This window comes from Sapajus apella, unplaced genomic scaffold (genome assembly GCF_009761245.1).
Source record: "Sapajus apella isolate SASKATOON/1434 unplaced genomic scaffold, GSC_monkey_1.0 scaffold66, whole genome shotgun sequence".
In the NCBI taxonomy this organism is placed as follows: domain Eukaryota; kingdom Metazoa; phylum Chordata; class Mammalia; order Primates; family Cebidae; genus Sapajus; species Sapajus apella.
The window spans coordinates 8882030-8906093 of NW_022437006.1; the positions used below are offsets into that span (position 1 = coordinate 8882030).

Below are 24064 nucleotides of genomic sequence, written 5' to 3' on the forward strand. Positions count from 1 at the left end.
CAGTTTTCGTGGAAATGCAACCCAATTATTAAAAATTGAACCAACAGCAGCAAAGGGATGAAAATGTACTATGAGATGCTTTGTTGTAGAGAGGACCTATGATAAGGATAATGAAATATCTATAGCAGCTTTTAAAAAATTGACCTTTACACCATAGGCTTAGTGTCTTCAAGGTGAGTGGCAATAAATATACATTTACTCTGTGTTCTTTTCTTTCCCTTTAGAGGTCTCATTTCTTGTGAATTCCCATGCTCCAAATCAAGTTCTTATATTCACTGCATTTCAACTTCAAATAAGTCTTCGGCTTAACCTATAACGTAACAGTCTTATAAAAAGGTATAACTTGAAAGTGTACTGTATCTTTAGGATTACTTTTTTTTTCCCCCCCATTTATTTATTTTATTGCATTTTAGGTTTTGGGGTACTTGTGAAGAACATGCAAAATTGTTGCATAGGAACACACGTGGCAGTGTGATTTGCTGCCTTTCTCCCCATGCTATCTCTCCCCAGCTCCCCACTCCCCACCGTCCCTCCCCTATTTCCCGCCAACTGACCCCAGTGTGTAGTGTTCCCCTCCCTGTGTCCATGTGTTCTCATTGTTCAACACCCGCCTATGAGTGAGAACATGTGGTGTTTGATCTTCTGCTCTTCTGTCAGTTTGCTGAGAATGATGGTTTCCAGGTTCATTCATGTCCCTACAAAGGACACAAACTCATCATTTTTGATGGCTGCATAATATTCCATGGTGTATATGTGCCACATTTTCCCTATCCAGTCTATCGTCAATGGGCATTTGGGTTGGTTCCAGGTCTTTGCTATTGTAAACAGTGCTGCAATGAACATTCGTGTGCACGTGTCCTTATAGTGGAACGATTTATAATCCTTTGGATATATACCCAGTAATGGGATGGCTGGGTCAAATGGAATTTCTATTTCTAGGTCCTTGAGGAATCACCACACTGTCTTCCACAATGGTTGAACTAATTTACACTCCCACCAACAGTGCAAAAGTGTTCCTATTTCTCCACATCCTCTCCAGCATCTGTTGTCTCCAGATTTTTTAATGAGGGACTATATAGGATTACTTTTATCCTAGAAATTAATAATGAACTGCAGAAAGATTTCAATGAAGACAATCCAGATTTGAGTTAGGAATTTTAAAAGTCCAATTTCTGACCCTTGGATCTAAATTTAAGGAAATTGGTAAAGTTGTTTCTATGTATTTTCCTTCAGAATAATAGTGAAACATTAAGTGTATTAAAATCCCAGGCAAACCCAAGTCTGAGTTCTTTAGACTCAAATTTAAAATTAATAATTCCTCCTTTGAGACATTTTAAACATTTCTCCCCTTTATTTGGGATATGATATTTCTTCTCCTAGAGTGAAAAATCCCTGTTTACATTTGAAAGGCAAAAACATAAAGCCTAGAGTCACTGTGCTTTTCTGAGTTGCTTGAATTAAATGATCTATGAGGTATCCTACATAAAAATTCACTCTGAACATCAGGGAATAGAAAATATTAACAAAAGAGATAACATTAATACTTACAACAGAACTTTTGAAAAGCAGTCTCAGAAGTAAGAACAAACATATGAATGATAGTGTCATAAAATAAGTTGCCTCTCTGGAGTACTCATATACTTTAAATAAATCTATATTTCTAGAATAATTAGCAATCTGATGAAATGTGAGAAGAATACATCAGTGAAGGGCATGTCCTCCTCCAAACAAAGTCTATAGGCTCTCAGCAAACGCCCAGGTTCAATGTTCAGTTACTAGGAGCATTGCATCTCATCGGTGGCCTAAAGCAAAGATTTTTAAATGCCTTTTTTAATTTTCTTTTTAACAATCCATCAGTCTCCAGGAAGAATTCTGCTCAGTTACAAGTATATGTCAATAAACACAATTCATAGTAAAGGCATTCAGCTACCAATTACCACTGGAAATTAAATAAGTCCTAAAAGTATAGGTTATGTTCTGCTCTGAAATAATCTATTTGGTATTTTTTTCTGGGACGTTTAATGGTCCATCAGTACAATGTATTAGACTAACCAAACACAGTATTAGACATGATGCTTACCTAGGGGATTCTCAATTTAAATAGAGAAGCAAAATAGATTAAACACTAAAACACTAGTGTATGGAAGGAATAAAGTGGATCACTACTATTAAGAATATGTATTTAGAAAACAGATACACAACGCACAGCACAGTAGTAAAGGGCAGGATATCTCTCAGTAACAAACAAAGCAATGGAACAATCCAAGATGCTTCTTAGAAGGGAACTGTTTTGAAGATAGTGTTAAGAATTGTCAGAGAGATGAAAAAGAGGATGTTCTAGACATCAGAGGTTACAAGAAAAAGAAAAGCAGCAAACCACCACCATGACACATGTATACCTATGTAACAAAGCTGCACGATCTGCACATGTACCCATAACTTAAAATATAATAAACAAAATTTTTAAAAAAGGAAAAGTTAATTAAAAGGAAGAAGGAAATAATTTACTTCTGATTGGAACTCAAGTGACTTTAGAAATCATTTAATCTAACTTCCATCTACAAACCACTGAAACATTTTCACTGAAATACAGTCATCTAATCTCCACTTAAATATTATTAGAGATATGTTTATTGGATGGATGGATGGATGGATGGATGACTGGATGGACACGGAAGGGCAGATAGAAGGATAGCTATTCCAAAAAAAAAAAAAGCTACTTAAATTTTGAAACTTTGTTAAAAGCATTTATCTTAAAATGACTCTTCCCAACGTTTTTTTATAGATTCTAGTTTTGCCCTCTACACCAGTGTTGTCCAATAGAAGTATAAGAGCCATAAAGATGAGTCATATAAGTAATTTTACATTTCTAGTAGCCACCTTAAAAGAGTAAAAAGAAATAACTGATTTTAATTTGAATATTTCTTGACCCACTATTATTTCAACATATAATCAACATAAAAACATTAAGGAGATTTTACATTTTATAGTAAGTATTCAGAGCTCAGTATGTATTTCCATACTTATATCACTCTTCAATTTGTATTAAGTACATTTCAAGTATTCAATAGCCATCTGTGGGTAGTGGCTACTGTATTGAAGTGCTCAGTTTGAGATAATGGTTCACAAACTTGGCTTAACATCAGAATCATAGGAAACTTTTTAAAAATATAGATTCCTGGGATTCATCCCCAGAGGTTTAGATTCAGTAACTTCAGGAGTGCCAGGGAATCTTTTTAACAAGGCACTCAATAAACCACTGATCATCAAGCTGACATTTGGGAATTACTGCACTAGAACAACACAAAATCAATCTAATCCTTCTATACATGATTGTCCTTCCAAAATCTTAGATAAATTGTCACATTTCCACTGTATTTTATTCTACAGACTGAAAATTCCAAGGTCTTTCAATCATTCCTCATCTGGCATATTTTCCAAACCTTTCAACTCCCTGGTTGCTGTACCCTGGATGCACTCCAGTGTGTATGCCTTATTTGCAATAATGGAGAAGTACCACAGCATAAATAATCCAACTTAATCCTTATCTGCCTTGGAAATGTTTTTCAAGACTCTCATATGAATATGAGTGTGTATGCTAAATGTTGAATTCCCAATACTTCAAATTTAATGTAAACTCTCATCATCAAGAAGCATTCAGGATGTCCAGGTTCTTCAAAATGCTGTTATTTCCTCTGTGGCACACTTCATCATAGGCTGGAGAAAGACCCTCTTGGGATGATTTGGAATTATTCGAAGTTAAACAGAACTACAATTTTTTCCATGCCTTTCCGCCCTCTTACCTTTTCTTATGAGTAGAGAGGAGAGTAGGTATTTTGATTTTTAGAAAGAGCTCTTCAGCTTTCTTTAAAGTTACATAAATATAAAACAAAGTCACCAAAATAATCATATTTTCATAAACAAATGGGCTCAATTCAGTGCCATAAGTATTCACTTAGCAAGGGTTTACTGAGCACATTATGTGTGCAACCATGGTAGGCCAGGAGGCTACAAGAAGAAACAATGCAGAGACTCAAGCCCCAGGGAGATCACAATCTAGCCAAGAAGTCAAGCATATTAATCAAACAAATATATAGAGAGTTCTTACTATATGCTAGACAGTTGGGATTCATATCAGAAAATTAAACATTCAAAAATCCCTCCCCTCATGCAGCTTAGTTTTTAGCAGCAGAGACAAACAACAAACAATTTGAATAATCAGTAAATGAATTACACAGTATGGTAAATGATAAATGTTAGGGAAACTAACAAATCAAAGTAAGGGGTATCGTGAATATCTGGGCAGGGGGTGGTAAAAGACAAGTTGAAATTTTACTCTGTGATCATTGGAGGCCTCATTAAAAACTTGTTATTTGGCCGGGCGCGGTGGCTCAAGCTTGTAATCCCAGCACTTTGGGAGGCCGAGGCGGGTGGATCACGAGGTCAAGAGATCAAGACCATTCTGGTCAACATGGTGAAACCCCGTCTCTACTAAAAATACAAAAAATTAGCTGGGCATGGTGGTGCGTGCCTGTAATCCCAGCTACTCAGGAGGCTGAGGCAGGAGAATTGCCTGAACCCAGGAGGCGGAGGTTGCGGTGAGCCGAGATCGCGCCATTGCACTCCAGCCTGGGTAACAAGAGCGAAACTCCGCCTCAAAAAAAAAAAAAACCTCTGCAGCAGAAGAGTACTTGCCTGGCCTGTTTGAGGAGAAGCAAGGATGCCAGTGGAGTTAAAGCAAAATAATCAAGGAAAAGAGGAGCAGATGAGGTAAGAAAAGTAATAGGGTGGGGGTGGGAGTGTTCATGTAAGATTTTATAGGGCATAATAAGAACTCTGTCTTTTATTTTGAGTGAAATAAAGAATCCCTGACGGCTTGGAGCAAAGCACTGACATGATATGTATTATATTTTAAAAGGATCACTCTGTCAACTATGTGAAGGATAGACTGCAGGCAAGCAAGAGTGTAAGCAGGCAGACTACTTAGTAGGCTGCTGGAGAAATCCAAGTGAGAGAGGGTGGTCGCCTGGACCAATGAGTTACAGGAAGGACAAGAGAAGTGACCACATTATTTTAAACAAAAAACAATAATTACAATACAATGTGGTAGTGATTGTAACACAAGATACTAAGAGAGCACAGAAAAAGTAACAATAATTCCACCAAAGGAAGAATTTGTAGCCAAGGTAACAACTTACCTGAGTCCAGAATGATATGTAAGAGTAGGAAAAGGAACCAGGAAGAACAATCTAAAGAAGGAGGCCAGCACAGAGTTGCTGGTGGCCAAGAGAAATACAGGGAAATGATCTTTTCCTTAGAGAACCTGCATTCTCATTAAAAGACAGTAAATCAGTCACAGGTGCTACTGGAATCAAAATCAGCACAAGAACTTTAGATTATAGAAATAAGTAGTAATACAAGAATGATATTCAAGAAACACCACCAAAGAAGTAACAGGAAATGTGGAGAAAAATAAACCCACTTCACAAAGGGCTCACAGGACCACCCCAGCAGATCCATCAAGATGCCACTGGCCCCTGAAACACTATTAAAGGCTCCCTGAAATCTTATCCTCCATCACCAGCTCCCACGAATAGACCAAATCACTACCAAGGAATGCCAAGGCTATTCAGACAGAATCAGGTAAAACAATTGCGTCATTTGTTTTTCAAAACTTCCAAAACTTATCCCCACAATGTAGAACTCAAAACCTAAGCTTTAATTGTGCTTGAAAAGTATTATGTTGGGGCTGCTGCAGAGAGGAGCTATGTCCTGAATCTTCCTTTACTGGTTTTCTCGATGCTCCCCAACTTCTAAAACATTGGAACAACTGGTAGATTACATTCCTTCCTCTCCTAATCTGCCATTTGTTTTCATCCCTTCCTACCCAAATCCGTATATCCTTTACTCCCCATTAAGAACCAAAAGCAGCAAAAGTAGAACAGAAAATGCTTTGGGGCCAGTTTCTCCCCAGCCCAGATGACCTTCACCTGTCCTCCCTTTAGCACATGAAAGTCATCTTAATTAGCTCCACCACAAAGTCTAGTATTTCCATCTGAAGCCCCTAAAAAGTCCAAGGGAGCATGATCTTCTGATAAGCTAATACCAAAATAAAAATATTAACATTTAGTGAATGTTTAGTAAATGTCAGGCATAGTTTTATTCCTACTATGTACACATCAACCCTAAGAAGTAGTACTATTATTATGCCAATTGAGGCAGAAATAAGTAACAAGATCAAATTCATACAACTAGTTAACAAAGGAGCCAAGACTGGAGATGAAGATGTCTAGCTCCCAAGCCGTGCTCCTAAATGTTAGTGCACATCAATATAAACCCAGAATTACCTCCATCGTTTATTCTCTTTGTCTGGAGTACAGTGTGACCTCAGATCAGTGATTTGCAGTCCTCATTCCATGTATTTTCCTTTGTAGGGAGTGACACATGGTTGCCTGTGTTACTCACCCTTTCCCAAGAATGAAGACTGTTAGCAGAGGCATCATCAAAAACAGTTCAGGAAATACGTGCCCAAATGCCCAGTTCCTGACAGCTGGCCACATGAGAGAAGGAGAAGCTATGCTATACTTTTTTCTTCCCCAACAGCTCCTTCACTAATCCTTTTTAATTACAGGGATCAATATCTGAGTCTCTAAAAATATGAGTTTATATGGTGAGGCAAAAGTCACCACAAAAAAAAAAAATTCACTGATAAGCTGTTTGCTTAGAAAGTTTGGGAGAGAGATCCAAGATGGCTGATCACTAGCAGGTCGGGATTGTAGCTCCCAGTGAAAGCAAAGAGAACGAGAGGACGCCACGCTTTCAGACAAATTTTTGTTGCTCACAGACCAGGAGATTTCCAGCGGAGGAGCCCCACGGGTCGGGTCGCCAGCGCAACTCGTTTTGCCGGTGCCTCAGCGCAGCGGTTCTTGGTGCAGAGTAAACGGGACTGGGTCCCCTGTTGGCCGACGTTTGGAGCTCCGGGAAGGCAGAGTAGCCTATTCAGCTGATTGAAGCACAGACTCAAGAAGGAAGCCAGACAGGAGATTCCCGGGCAGAAAAGCACCATCAATCTTAACACCACTGTTTTAGCTGGCGCAGTGGGTTGCTCAGATTCTGGCGCTGGGAATCAACAAGTTGGACGTCCACTCAGAAACCTATTTAGAAAGTCAGTAATTACAAAGACGACAGATGGATAAATTTATAACGAAGGGAAGAAACCAGCCTAAAAAGGCTGAGAATACCCAAAATCAGAACGCCTCTCCCTCTGCAGGGTATCACGGTTCCTCATCAGCAAGGGAACAAGGCCTGATGGAGAACGAGTGTGTTCCATTAACAGAAGTAGGCTTCAAAAGGTGGATGATAAGAAACTTCTGTGAGTTAAAAGAACTTGTTCTAACCCAATGCAAAGAAACTAACAACTTTGAAAAAAGGTTTGATGAAATGCTAACGAGAACAGACAATTTAGAGAGGAATACAAGTGAATTAATGGAGCTGAAAAACAGAACGAGAACTTCGCGAAGTATGCACAAGTTTTAACAGCCGAATTGATCAAGCAGAAGAAAGGATATCAGAGGTCAAAGACCAACTCAATGAAATAAAATGAAAAGATAAGATTAGAGAAAAAAGGATAAAAAGGAATGAGCAAATTCTCCAAAAAAAAATGGGACTATGTGAAAAGACCTAATCTACGTTTGACAGGTGTACCTGAATGTGACAAAGAGAATGAATCCAAGCTAGAAAATACTCTTCAGGATATTACTCAGGAAAACTTTCCCAACCTACCAAGGCAGGACAATATTCAACTCCAGGTAATATAGAGAACACTGCAAAGATATTCCTTAAGAAGACCAACCTCAAGGCACAAAAAAAAGAGAAAATTTTCCCACCTAAGACTAATGTCTATCGCAGCAATGTCAATTAGAAACTAAACTCAGGCAAAAAATGAAAAATTTCATGAATTCAATAAAAACAATGTAAGAAAAGTGCTAAAGCCCTAAGTTATGATGATCTGATACAGGTAGATACATTTTTTTTTTTTTAAGAGGAAGAAAGAGAGAAAGAAAGAAAGAGAAAGAATAAAAAAAAAAAAGAAAGAAAGAAAAAGAAAAAGAAAATGAAGGAAAGGAAGAAAGAGGAAGAGGAAGAGGGAGAGAGAACAGGGGTGTTGCTTTATTGCCCGGGCTAGAATGCAGTCTAAAAATGGGTATGCCTGTAATTGTGTTTAATAATAGAGACATTAAAAAAAAAAGAGGGAACAATTAACAAGCAGCCAACCAATATTTCATTTAAACCTGTAAATAGGTGTGATGTAGTACTGATAAGAGTGTATATTTTGTGTATTTAAAGTGGAGAATTCTATAAATGTTAATTAAGTCTACTTGTTCTGGATCTGAGTTCAAGTCCTGAATATCGATGTTAATTTTCTGTCTCACTGATCTAATATTGATGTTGAAGTCTCCCACTATTATTGTGTGGGAGTCCAAGTCTCTTTATAAGTCTTATATATCTTACATTTTTTAATTAAAATTAAAATTTAACCAGAATGATAAGTACTTCAAAGAATCCTCAGATATTTTTGCAAAAAGAAACAACAACAACAAAACTCTGAGCACTTGATTTTACACTGTTTCTTCTTAGAATTAGCTTGTGGTTAAATGATGACCTACGGTTTGTCATATAGAGACTAGGACCAAATTTTCCTAGTTTTCTAATCATTCTTCAAGATAAAGTCCCAAATTTTCTTTTTCAAAACATACAATAAAATTTTGGTTCCTATTTTACCATAATAATTTATATAGTCATTTTCTTTCCCTATATTTTATTGTGATCTCCATCCTTAAAACAGAAGCAGTGCAATAAATATTTGTTAAATGTAATTGAATTAAAATCAACAGGGAGGCTGGGCGCGGTGGCTCATGCCTGTAATCCCAGCACTTTGGGAAGCCAAAGCAGGTGGATCACCTGAGGTCAGGGGCTCAAGACGAGCCTGCTCAACATGCTGAAACCCTGTCTCTACAAAAATTTAAAAAATTAGCTGAGCATGATGGCAGGTGCCTATAATCCCAGTCACTCAGGACACTGAGGCAAGAGAATCACTTGAACCTGGGAGGTGGAGGTTGTAGTGAACAGAGATCGCACCATTGCACTCCAGCCTGGGCAACAGAGTGGGACTCCATCTCAAAAAAAAAAAAAAAAAAAAATCAACAGGAGATATATCACACTAGAAAGCTTTGTTGTCTATGCCTCAGTTATCAGTAACTTGGTAGGTACTGAATCGTAGGCAGATAATCTAGAATAAAAGAAAGAATAGATGCCTACAAGAATGGGATCTAGAATAAACATGAAGGGAATAAGCCAAAGAGAGGTGGAATGAAGCCAAAGAAAGAAAGAAACCCTTCACTTCAGTTGTTACGCTGAGTGTACTTCAGCCATGACATTGAAATCATTCATTTGCCAGAGCCTGTCAAGATTGCTTCAGCTCCTTCAGAATCAAGTCAGTGTTCCTCTGATATCCCTGGCACTTTTCAGAGGGCACTTCTAGTTATTCTTGACCCTGTCAGTAATTATAGCTGCCACACTTGCTAGTGCCAAACAGAATGCTAAGTGTTGTCCCTTCTATCTTCAAAATGTTAATGCTTTCTAATTTTCCCCCTCTACATCCAGATTAACATTTTGAGGAGAAAGGGTGTATTTTTGAAAAAAAGAATACAATAAAAAATTTCACATTTTATTTTACTCTATTTGTTCTCAGAATTAGTTCATAAATGATGGGGAGGATCCCTTAAATACTCAGCATTTACTACAACGACTGAGTTGACATGTAAAAAAAAAAACTATTGTGTACCCCAAATGACTAACATGACATATAATTTTAACTGTCAATACCAAGTTGCCATCCACCCCATAAACACATTATGTTACATAAATGAGAGCTCAAAAGAAAGTTTAATTTGATTATAAAATAAAAGACTGCTAATGTTCAAGATATATATCAGCTTTCTATTTCTGCTACATCACCACAAACTCAGTGGCTAAATTAACACAAATATATCTTACAGTTCTAGAGATCAGTAGTTCCAAATGGGTCTCACTAAGCAAACATCAAGGTGTCAGTAGGACTGTGTTCCTTTTGGAGGCTCTAAGAGAAAACTTGTTTTCTTATTTTTTATAGCTTCTAGATAATGTCTACATTTCTTGACTTATGGCTGCCTTCCAACTTCAAAGCCAGGGATGGCGAGTCAAGTGTTAAACATTGTATCACACTGAGACATACCCAACTACATCCCTCTCCTACAATTAAAAGACCCCTTGTGATTACATAGGGACCATCAGACAATCCATGATAATTTCCTTACTTTCAAGTCAGCTGATTAACAACCTTAACATCATCTGTAAATCTAATCTCCCCTTGCCATGTAACAACATATTCACTGGTTCTGGAGATTAGTATGTGGACAGCCGACTATCAATTAGCCTACCACAGTCTTTCCCCTGATCCCTAAAGATTCACATCCATAGTATGTGCAAAAGTCCCCCAAATTTCCAACCCACTAAAGTATCAATTCAAAGTTCACAATCTCATGTAAATCTTAATCAATTCAGAAGTCCCAAGAACCACACATTAGAAAGATGGTGAAATAGGACTTTCCAGCCCTCATCCCCATGACAGAAACATCAATTAGAACAACTATGAACATATAACAATACCATCACAAAAGCTAAGAAAACCAGGTAAGAGATTACAGCACCTGGGTGTGGCACAGAAATAAGAAAAGGCATATTGAAGAGAGCAGTAAGGACAATTTTACATTACCCATCTCACCTTCCCCCAGAGACAGGCAGCATAGCATGGAAAATAATAATCTTGGAAAGGAAATAAAAATGAGCACTTGACTTTGTTTCAGACCTCAAAATTAAGCCTGCCTCAGTAAAACCCAAGGTACAACTCCACAGCCACAGACTCAAAGCTAGTATCCACAGATTAAGCCTCCAAACCCATTCTAATGCCAAACCAGATCCCACAGCCTCAGGCTCCAGGCAGGCCAATCAGACTTGGTCTTTGGGCTGCCCCCACTGTGAGGCCAACCCAGGAGCCTCAAGCTCTGAACCAGTCTCAATATTAAAGTGGCCCCCACAGACCCAGGCTCCAGACCCATCCCAGAAACAAGCAGCTGCAGCAGACATGGGCTCTGAACCACCCCCAGCACTGAGATGGCCCTCACTGTCCCAGGCTTTGGCCTACCCTAGCACCAAGTTGGCAGCCTCTATCCACGAGGGCTACCCTGAAGCTGGGTCTAAGTGTGCCCATTCCATCACCAGGCCAGCGCCTATGGACTACAGCTGCAGGCTAGCCCCACGGACCCAATCAGTGAGTCCAGGTAACAGGCCCGCCAAACTGCTAACCCAGAAACCAGAACAGCCTGTCTGAGGACTCCAGCAATAAGTCTTCCCACCAACCATGTCAAGCAGCCTTCCTACAATCTATGAACTGGCTGACTGGTGAAGAGCTTTCCCAGACAAAGCCAGTGTGCAAAGACTAGAATAAGTCCCTACTTCTTAAAATGCACTGACTTTAACACAAGCAACAAGAAACGCAAAAAGCAAAGGAGATATAACACCACCAAAAGGGTACAATAATCTCCCAATAGCTGACCCCAAAGAAATGAAAACATATAAACTTAATGATAAAGCATCCAAAACAATCGTTTTAATGAAGCTCAGAAAACATCAAGAAAGTAGAGATAAATAATTCAATAAAATCAGGAAAACAATAAAAGATCAAAATAAGAAGTTTAACTCTTTTCCCATTTTCCCCAAGAATACTCACCAGCAGCACTTGTACCCGCAGTGTTTACCCTGAGATAACTTTGCCATGAAATATCTTGGTTTATTTTATTATTTTCACATTGTTCCAGTATACAGGCTTTAGAAACAAATGACATAATTCTATTTATAGCATTCTGTTTTTAATAGTGGTATTTCCACTTACAAAATATAGTAATTCTCAATTGCTGAAACTGTCAAACCCTAGAAAATGTAGCATTCCTATGCAAATGTTAACATTGTTCTCAAACAGTTGTTGGCCAAATATTAATCTGATGAATCTGGTTTTTCCAAAATTGATGCTTCTGATAATTTAAATAATTCTGATGTTAGTTCTGTTTAGAAAAACTCCAAAAACAGTTTTTATATTTTATTTTCACATTGAAAATCAGTCAGATTTGCTTCAGCCTCAAAAAACATGTTTATGCAAAATTAGATGAGTGCTGGCAGTGAGCTGCAGTTTTTTTCTAAACAGAAAGGAGATTAATGGAAAGTTTGAAATTATATGTAGAAAAAACACAAACAAATTCTTGAGCTAAAAAACACAGTGCATGGTATGATAAATGCAATGGACAGCATCAGCAACAGAATTATCAATTCAAAGAAAGGATCTGTGAACTCAAACATATAGTCAGAAAAGGAAAAAGAATAAAATGGAAAGAAGAAAACATAGGATTTATGAGATGGCATCAGGAGTTTAAGAAGGAAGAAAAAAGAGACAAGTAAAAAGCTTTTTTTTTTTTTTTAATACTTTAAGTTCTGAGATACATGTGCAGAACTTGCAGGTTTGTTACATAGGTATACACGTGCCATAGTGGTTTGCTGAACCCATCAACCTGTCATCTACATTAGGTATTTCTCCTAATACTATCCCTCCCCTAGGCCCCCACCCCCAAAAGGCCCCAGTGTTTGATATTCCCCTCCCTGTCTCCATGTGTTCTCATTGTTCAACTCCCACTAATGGGTGAGAACATGTAGTGTTTGGTTTTCTGTTTTTGTGTTAGTCGGCTGAGAATAATGATTTCCAGCTTCTTTAAAGAAATAGCAGCAGAAAACAATTCAATTCTGGAGAAAGATATCCAGATACAGAAAGGTCAACAGTTTTCAACTAGATTCAATCCAAATAAGACTACATGATGACATATTATAATAAAACTGTTAAAAATCAAATGCAAAAAAACTCCTAAAACTAGTGAAAGAGCCAAATCACACATAAAGGAGTTCCAATAAAGTTAACAGAAGTCTTACAGACCAGGAAAGAGTTGGATGATATTAAAAGTGTAGAAGTAATTTAAAAAAAAAAAAAAAAAACTGCCAATGAAGAATATTGAACCCAGCAAACATTTCCTTCAAAAATAAAGGAGAGGTAAAGACTTTACCAGACAAACAAAAGCTAAAGGAGTTCATCATCACCAGACCTGTCTTACAAGAAATGCTAGGGAGTTCTTCAAGCTGAAAGAAAAGGATGCTAATTAGTAACATAAAAACATCTGAAATATAAAACTCACAGGTAAAATGAAGTAAGTCAAATTTAGAATACTCTAATATTACAATGGTGGTGTGTAAATCACTTATATCTTTAGTATGAAGGCTAAAAGTCAAAACTGTTTAAAAATAATAAAAGCTACAATAATTTGTTAAGAAATACCCAATATAAAAAGATGCAAACTGTGCATCAAAAAGTAAAATAAAATGTAGCAGGGAGGTGCAGTAAATGTGTAGAGTTTTTCTTCTGAGATCAAAGTTAAGTTGTTATCAGCTTAAAATAGCCTGTTATAAAATGTTTTATGAAAGGCTTGTGGTAACTACAAAAAAAAATCTATAATAGATACATAAAAAAATAAAAGGAAAGGAATCAAAGCATACCACCAGAGGAAATCACCTAAGCACAAAAGAAGACAACAAGAGAGGAGGAAAGGAATAAATGATGTACAAAACAACCATTAAACAATTAACATAATGCCTGTAGTAAGTTCTAACTTATCAATAATTACCTTGCAAGCAAATGGATTAAATCCTGCTATCAAAAGACATAAAGTAGATGAATGTATTTAAAAAATAAAAAGCAAGACCCAGATACATGCTACCTGCAAGAGACTCACTTCACTTTTAAGAACACATGAAGACAGAAAGTGAAAGGATTAAAAAAAAATTCCTTGAAAATGAAAAACAAAATATAGGACGGTAGCTATACCTACATCAAATAAAATATTACTTTAAGTCAAAAACTGTAAAATAAGACAAAGTACATTATGTAATGATAAAGGGGTAAATTTATCAAGAAGATATAACAATTATAAATATAAATGTACCTTACATCAGTACATCTAAATATATAAGCCAAATATTAATATATCTAAAAGAAGCGATAGACTGCAATACAATACAATAGCAGTAGGAAGCCTTAATACTCTACTTTCAGCAGTGAACAGATCATCCAGACAGAAAATCAATAAGGAAACGTTTAAACTACACTTTAGATCAAATGGACCTAACAGATATATAAAGAACATTTCATCCAACAGCAGCAGCATACTCATTCTTCTCAAGCACACATGGAACATGCTCCAAAATACATCAGATGTTAGACCATTTAAAAAGTCTTAACAAATTTGAAGATAATGAAATCATATCAAGTACCTTTTCCAACCACAATGGTATTGCCATGGTTTAAATGTATAAGTCCTTCCAAGATTCGTATGTTGGAACCTAATATATAATGTGATATTATTAAGAGGTGGGCCCTTTGGAAAGTCATGAGTGATCCACTCTCATGAACGACATTAATGCTCTCATAAAAGAGATTGAAGGAAGCACCCTAGAGTCTTTTGCCCTTCTACCATGTGAGGATACAGCATGCATCCCTTCCACCATGTGAAGATACAAAGAAGGTGCCATCCATGAGGAATGGCCCTCACCAGACACTGAATCTGCAGGCACCTTGATCTTGGACTGCTTAGCTTCCAAGATTGTGAGAAATGAAAAATTACCCAATCCAAGATATTTTGTTATAGTAGCCAGAAGAGATTAAAACAGATATGAAACTAGAAATCAATAACAGAAGAATTCCACAAAATTTGCAAATACATAAAAATTAACATGCTCACGAACAACCAATTGGTCAAAAACAAAATTAAAAGGGAAATTAGAAGACATCTTGAGACAAATAAGAATGGACACAACATACCAAAACTTAAAAGGATGCAGCAAAAGCAGTTCTCAGAGGTAAGTTTATAGCAACAAATGCCTGCATTTAAAAAAAGAAAATCTCAAACAAATAACCTAAAGTTACAACTAAGTGAATTACAAAAAGAAAAACAAAGTAAGACCAAAGGTAGTAGAAGGAATGAAATAATAAAGAACCTAGCAGAAATATGTGAAAGAGACTAAAAAATAACAAAAAATAAATGAAACAGAGAGTAGTTTTCTAATGAAGATAAACAAAATTGACATACCTTTAGCTAATAAATCTAAGAAAAAATAAGACTCAAACAAAATCAGAAACGAAAGATGAGACATTATAACTGATATAACAGAAATACAAAAAACCATGAGACTACTATGAAAAATTATATGCCAACAAATTAGATAAACTTAGAAGAAATGAGTACATTCCTAGACACACACAACATACCAAGACTAAATCATGAAAAAAAATTTAAAAATCTGAACAGACAAATAACTTATAAGGAAATTGAGTCACTAATAAAAAGTCCTTCATCAAAGAAAAGTCCAAGGCCTGATGGCTGCACTGCTAAATTCTATTTAAATAACTAATACCAATTCTTTTGAAACTCTTCCAAAAAAATGAAGTGGGAAAAAATTCCAAATTTATCTTATATTGCCATTATTAATATGACACCAAAGCCAAATAAGGATACTACAAAGAAATTACAGGCCAGTATTCCTTAAGGACAGAAAGGCAATAATCCTCAACAAAATACAAGCAAACCAAACTCAACAGCACATTAAAAATATCATTCACCATGATCAAGTAGGATTTATCCCAAGGATGCAAGAATGGCTTAACATACACAAATCTATAAATGTGATACACCAAATTAACAGAATAAAGGCCAAAATCCATATGATCATTTTAATATATGCAGAAAAAGCATTTGACAAAATTCAACATAATTTCATGATTAAAACTCTCAACAAATGTATAGAAGAAACATATCTCAACACACTAAAGCTCAGATATAACAAATATTCAGCTAACATTATACTCAACAGTAAAAATTTGAAAGCTTTTCCTCTAAGATAAGAAAAAAGACAAGGATGCTCAATCTTGCCACTTCTATTCAACATAGTGCTATAAGTCCTAGAGAGAGCAAATAGGCAAGAGAAAGAAATAAAAGGCATCAAAATTGGAAAGGAAAAGGTTAATTTATCCCTGTTTGCCATTATCATCATCTTATATCTAGAAAACTCTGAAGATGCCACCAAAAATTTGTCAGAACTAGTAAATGATTTCAGTGAAGTTTCAGGATACAAAATCAACATACAAAAAAACCAGTAGTGTTTCTATATATTAACAATGAACTAGTCAGGTACAGTGGCTCATGCCTGTAATCCCAGCACTTTGGGAGCCCACGGTGGGTGGATCACTTGAGGTGAGGAGTTCGAGACTGGCCTGGCCAACATGTCGAAACCCTGTCCCTACTAAAAATAAAAAAAAATAAGCAGGGCTAATTAAATAATTAAAGAGTTCTGTTAATCCCAGTTACTTGGGATGCTGATGCAGGAGAATAATTTGAACCCAGGAAGCAGAGGCTGCAGTGAGCCAAGATCACACCACTGCACTCCAGCCTAGGTGAAGGAGTGAGATTCCATCTCAAGCAAAAAGAACTATCTGAAAAAAAAATCATGAAAACAACTTCATTTAAAATGGCTGGGAAAAAATAAAATACTTACATACAAATTTAATCAAGAAGGTGAAAATCTGTGTAGTGAAACTATAAAACACTGATGAAAGAAATGAAGAAGACACAAATAAATGAAAAGATAACCTGTATTCATGGATTCAAAGAATTAATATTGTTAAAATGTCCAAACTATCCAAAATGATCTACAGATTTACTGCAACCCTTATTGAAATTCCAATGACATTTTTCTTTATTCATTCATCCATTCTTTATTCATTCATCCATTGATGACCATTAATTAGGTTGATCTCACATCTTGGCTATTATGAATAATACTGCAAAGAACATAAGAATATAAAAGAATGCATAAAGAAAATGTTATATATATATAGGTGTGTGTGTGTGTATATATATTCATATATATGTGTATATATATGTGTGTGTATAATACTATTATATATGTGTGGAATGTAATACTATTCCACCTCAAAGAAGAAAATCCTGTTATTTGAGACAACATGGATCAACGTGGAAGATTATGTAAAGTGAAATAAGGCAGTCACAGAAAGGCAAATATCACATGATCTCACTTATACGTGGGATCTTAAAAAGTTTAACTTATAGGAGCAGAAAGTAGAATGGTGGTTACAAGGGTCTGAGGATGGGGGATAGTTGACTGGGAGATGTTGGTCAAAGGATACAAAAATTCAAATAGATGGCACAATGTGTTCAGGAGATCTATGGTACAACATAGTGACTGTAATAATAATACATTGTATTCTTTAAAATTTCAAATAGATATTAAGTGTTCTCACCACAAAAAAAAATATAAGTACATGAGGTAATGAATATGTTAATTTGCTCAATTTAGCCATTCCACAATGTATATATATTTCAAAACATTGTGTTATACACAACAGATGTGTACGATTTTTGTCAAGTTAAAAATAAATTCTAAGTAACAAAAACCTAAAACAACAAAACTCTCAAATCTCATCATCCAAATCATCTAAAACAGGTAAGAGAAAGGTACTAGGTATAATCCATTCTGAGGCACACCCTGAAACAAGCTATCTGCTCTCAAAAATACAATGCTAAGGAAGATAAAGGTGATAATTCTAAATATTCTCATGCAAAAAGGGAGAAAATGGAAGAAAAAAAAAAAAAAACATTTGCCATACCCAAGCAATTTTAAAATCCAACCAGGTGAACACCATTTGGTTTCAAGGTCTAGAAATAATTTTCTGTAATTCTTGGCTCCACTGTCTGAAGTCAGCTACAGGCTCTGGACTCCGAGTTCTGCCCTCTGAATTAACCTTATTTTTTCATGAAAGACAGCTTCACAGAAAGATGTTTACAGCTAAGTGAGCCTGTTTTTCGCTTTTAGAATTTTGGAAATCCAACATCTTCTTTCACTTTATTCTCTCACTGATACTTTCAGGCCCCACCAGCAGCAATTTTACTGGCATAATATTCCTAAGAACCTTATAGATCTTTCATGTATGTCATGGGGATTCACTCCATTAAACAAAAAAGGCTCCTCCACAGATATTTCTTGGATAATTCCATCTCTATTTGTGACCTCTGCTGAAATGGTTGAGGGAATCTATGAGCCATATGTTCTTCAAAGAGCCTCCTCGATTTAACTGAATACTCTGACCTTTTGATACTTCTGAGGCATTAGCAAAGTATTTTCTAGTCACATCCTTGGCTTTCTTTTCAGATCAGGTATTCCTGACAGTGAACATTCTATTTTAACATGTTTTGGAATCTGAATAGGCTTATAATTTTTCAAATATCAAGTTATGAATAAGTTTTGCTTAACAGTTATTCCCTAAATCTCTCTTTCTCCTCTCACATGTTACTACAAAACAGCAAGAAAAAACCAGAGTGCACCTTCAACACTTTTGTTGCTTACAAATCACCTTAGCTAAAATGTAAGTTGATTGTTTACAAGTTTTGCTTTCCACATAACCACAGGATAAAATTCAGGTAAGTTTTCTGCCAGTATATAAGAAGGATCCCCTTTCCTCCAGTTTATAACAAATTCCTTATTTCCATCTGGGCCCTCAATGACAGTTCCTTTAATGTCTATACCTCACCAATGCTCTGCTTGTGATAATTTAGGTATATTCAGAGGTGATTTTGATTTTCTCTCTACCATGCCCTTCACTTTCTTTTGAGTCCTCATAGTAGAGTCACCAATATCCATATTTCTACTGAAAGTCTATTCAAGGCAAGCTTAGCTTTTTCTATCATGCTTCTCAAAATTCATCCAGCATCTGCCCATCGTCCAATTCCAAAGGCACTTCTATATTTTTTAGGTATTTCTTACACCAGCACCCCACTTCCATGCATGAAAATTTGCATTAGTTTCCTACTGCTGCTCAAACAAATCACCACAAACTTAGTGACTTAAATTAACAGAAATCTATTATCTCACAGTTCTGGAGATCAGAAGTCCAAAATGAGTCTCACTGGTCTAAAATCAAGGCATTAGTAGCCCTATGTTCCTTCTGGAGGCTCTAAGGGAAAACTCATTTTCTTGCCTTTTCCAGCTTCTAAAATCTGCCTGCAGTCCTTGGGTTGTGGCCCACTATCATTGTCAAGGTCACAAGTGGTCAGACTAGTTTTTCTCATATCACATCACTCTAACACTGACTCTTCTGCTTCCTTTTCTCCATTTTAAAAGATTCTTCTGATTAAACAGGGCTCACCCAGATAATCTATGATAGCCTCCTAATCTTGAAGTTGATAAGCAATCTTAACTTCCCCTTGCCATATAATGTAACCTATTCTTTGGTTCCAAGAATTAAGACATGAACATCTATGGGGGACCATTATTCTGCCTACCATAATATATCTTTACATAATGATAAATTTTCAGTTCTGCTCTATAAATATAGCCTACCACATAACCTGTTTCCTGCTTTCCTCATATGCTTCATTTCATATCACATGCCCTATGTTTCTACTTCTCCAGACTTCCTCCGTTTTCTCAAATGCAAGCTCATTGCAGGCTCAGAACCTTGCTCACACACTTGTCCCTTTCTCTTCTCTAGACTACTCTTACATATCCTTCAAATATCAACTTAAATGACTATTCTTCAAAGACGGTTTCCCTAAACCTGTGACTCCCCTACCTAAAATATAGATTCCCATTATATCTTCAGTTTTTCTTCATATAATTTATCTTACTGCTGATTAAGTCAGTAACTACATAATTGTTCACTGTGAAGTCAAAGGTAAGTTCTAATGTCTTCATTTGTTATGTGCCTAATACCTAAGAGTATACTAGTTTCACAACAATAAATAATTGAAGGAATGAACATAACTTGCTTAATCATCACAACAATGTTCATTTTTTAATTGAGGGTACTGAAACTCAGAGAAATTAAGCAACTTCACCATAGTAAAACAACTAATGAAATTCTATCTCAGTCTATCTTGTTTCTAAGTGCATCTCTTAATCGCTGTATTATTCCACTCTATTTGGGCACCAATGACCATCAGTTCAAAGTCCACAGATGCTCACCAACCAATATACTGAAGACAGATACTCAATGTCACCTCAATTTCCTCAATGCAGCTGCCTTTGCCTACTAAAGTTCATGGTCTACTACCAAATGCCTGTTTCATTCTGCTGTTCAAAAACTGACATAAGAAGAGTCATATGACTTTTTTTCCCTTTAAAACCAAAGTTCTTTATAAATAACTACTATGCTTATTTTCAATGTACTAACTTGTAAAAAAAAAAAAAAAAAAAAAAAAAACATGCTTTGATTTTATCTACTTCTCTTGTGTGGATTAATGAGATTATAAAATCTGTGAACATTTCAGAAGAAAGTGTATTCCAACAGAGGAAATTATCTATTTTGGGAACCTGGCCAGATTAGTTATTAAAATCAAAGATCTAAAAATCATGCTAACATTGCTAGAAAGTCCTAGAACGGTGCTTCTGTATGCTTTCATTCCTGATCTCTCATGTACAGAGGAAAAAACATTGTTTTGATCATTATCTTGGGAAATATTCCCTTGGGAAAGATTTTGAAGAAAGTAGAACGCTTTATAACCTTTCACAGGTCTTTTTATTGTCAATATTCACTTCTCTATTGTTTAAAAGCATAAGAAGTGTATTTTTGTGACTGCAAGTCAGATTATAGCTGGAAATGACTAGAAAATTGACTGGACCCCTTTTTTGGAAAATTATTGTAATTGGCAAATATCAAAAGCCATTTTATTAAGGTATGATCTAATTTAGCATCTTATTACTTAAATTTTCAAAGCAATTATAAATCAAATTTCAGCAGCAACAAAACCATTTTAGTGATACTATAGTTGCTATAATAATTTTTAAAAGGTATGACTTTAAAACATATTTCAATCATTTGTTTTTGTTAGGTATATATAATAAAATAATTTATAGTTTCAGAAAGTACAGAATTGCATGCATCTCAAAAACCACTAAGGAGAAAAACTGGCACAAGAAAAAGCAATATTAAATGAGCAAAAATCATTGGGAAAGTAAATGTCAAGATTTCTTTATTTTAAAGCTGACAGAAGAAGATGGTTATGTTACTGCAGGAAAAATTTGATGGTTCAAAATCTCTTCCATCGATTTAGAACATATCTGATAGCACAAAGAAACTTGTATGATAAGTTTATATGAAACCTGAGAGCATCTCACAGTTTTTGTAATTTGTTACTATTCCTGCTATGACTATGTATAGTGTATACGTATACACTATACAAAATATCTGCAGTACCCTCAACTCACTATAAATAGAATCTATAAAATCTTCAGAGTCTGATTTTTTTTTTCTCTTTAAAGCCAAAGGAAATCCCAGTGAAACAGGAAGACTCAGAGCTGACTTCTTAACAAGTTTCCAAATGCTATAAGCAAAGGCCTTTCCAAGGTAATGTGAAATGCCACGCATGGTCAAAGGGCCACCTTTTGTCAATTTCAGAATCCAAATCTTAGAATAAAAGGAATCACAAAAGCATAATCAATACATCAGTAATATATGCCTACTGAGAACACGGCATGCAAGAAATACTTGCTGATTGATTGCTTATACTAAATAAAGTCCATAATTGGGCAGAAAATGAAATTTTACATCTTCAAATCTCATAAACCATATCTGTTAGGCATTTACTCTGTCTAAATATTGAGCTTGGCATCAACAAGGAAACAAAACAACCAATTCATCAATGTACATGGATATCTAGTTACTATGGACAATTCAAAGAAAACATTTTATGTGCCATATGTATTTTGAACACAATGCCTACCTTGAAGAATTTGACAATTTAAATAAAAATAAATACTAAACATTTTTAATTAACTAGGAAAAGTTATTGATTCCTGAAACTATTTCCTAAAAATTGTTTAGTTTTCTAGCACCAGAACATAAAATGCACAGTCCTGAAGATTTCTATTTGTGACAGATCAGACACTCTTCCGAGGAAACTAGGCAGGATACTAATAAAATTTAAAGAACCCTTGTAAAATTTAAGAGCACTACAAAACCATTTGTTTATTAGGAGCTTTAGATTCTATAAAGCTTTCCAGTTACTCAAATTGGCAGTCCTGAAATAACTTTATTTCCAGTTCATAGGGATTAAAAATCAGAGATAAAAACAAAACAATACAAAACAGAAAACCAGAAGCTTGATCCTACTGACACGTCTATTCAACTATGTGAAATTTTGCTGACAAAGTAGCCTTATCTTCTTTATTAGATTTGGTCATTGTTTTTAAAGGATTCAATATCCAAGCCCCACCCTCCAAAAAAGACCTTTAAGTAAATAAAACATTACCATAAATATTTGTTGCAATAAAAAAATTAAACAGAAAATTTAAACAATAATTTTTAGACCAGAAAATTGCATTTTAATTTTTTATAAGAGCAAACTTGTTTTAAGTAAATGTAACACATGTGAATTTTCTCCTTTCCCTACTGTAGGCTTTGGTGTTAGTGTCCATGGTGACACATACTGGCTATATCAGGCAACAACACCACTACAGAAATACTCAAGTTTTATTTTATTTCTATTTCTTGATAACATATTTTCTGAAGTGATTTCCTTTTGCATATCCAACTCTTTAGTAATTATGAGTTGCACTTTTGAAGCCATGGCACCAAAATAACAGCAACAACAACAAAAAATACATGGGTGAGATGGGGCAAGAAGCTTTAGTCCATCAGGTATGTTAAACCAAACTGCATTTCTCTAAGTATACTTCACTATATGTGAATCTAGGCTGTCTGTACACGTTCAGCTACCTTTTAGCTCTTATTACAGCAACTTTCCACAGACAAGCAATCCTCAAAAGCTCTGGTTAATCAAAATTGAAGGATTGCTGCATTGGAATTTGCTTCTGACTGCACAACACATTTAAATATAATTTGAGATGCAGACATTTGTGCACAGGCAATATCCATTGACCTCAAAAAAAGTTGTAAAATCCTAAGTACACAATTAATGATAATACAAAGTACACTTCTAGATTAACATTTTACTTGAAATTTTTCCAAAATAATTTTGAGACTATTATTCCCTTTCCCTTGTTGTTGGTGGATGAAGTAAGAATGAGGGTCTTTCATGATAAATCTTGCCTCAAATATAGTGTGACTGTGATATACAGTAGGTAAAAATATTCAAAGGCATTAATTTTTCCAGAAAGCTACCCCGATAAAACAATTCCTCCAAGCAGGGCACCATTGTACCTGAAACTTTCAGAGATCAGTGTCTTAACCAAGATTAAGTTATCCTGTTTCCTACCTAAATCAATTTCACCCAAATGAGGTGTTTGTGTTATAATTCATTGTTCCCCAGATTCTAAAATCCACCATCTGCCATCGCAGTTTCTGTTCTGTAATTAAGGGGCTATCCATTAGAACTGGCAAGAGTACAAAGTAAGAAGGAGGAGGGTGCGGCAGGGGAGAAAAACCAAGCCACTTAAAAGGCATAGGGGTATGTGTGTGTCTCACACTGGTCCCTCCACACCTCATCTCAGGTACTGTCATCCACGAGGCAATACAAAGTTAGGACGAGCGGCGAGGCCAACTCCTGCCGGGGTTATCGGAGCTAAAACCACAGTGGAAATGCAGCACGCCAGGCATACCTTGAAAGAGAAAGGCTTTCGTCCCATTATGCAGCCCCGGGACCTGACGTACTCCGGTCGTGGACTCCCCAAGTTCTAACTCTGTTAAGACGTCAATCTGTAGCGAAGGGTCCACACCAAGCCCCCAAACTGGTGAGGGGTATGAGCGGGGAGAGAGAAAAAGGAAAAGCTTCATCAAAATGCAAGCCTCTTCCTCCAGGGCAGCAAAGAACCGCGTCTTCGCGACAATATTGGGAACTGAAGA

At 35.9% G+C, this 24064-nt stretch overlaps 1 protein-coding gene across 1 annotated transcript in view; it reads right to left on the reverse strand.

Annotated features, from left to right (window-relative positions):
* Positions 1-24064, reverse strand: part of NELL2 (neural EGFL like 2) — a 365165-nt gene that overhangs the window by 339688 nt on the left and 1413 nt on the right. The window contains exon 3 of the mRNA XM_032248374.1: positions 23821-23949. Coding sequence (XP_032104265.1) covers positions 23821-23949 — 129 coding nt within the window. The remainder of the gene's footprint in view (positions 1-23820; positions 23950-24064) is intronic.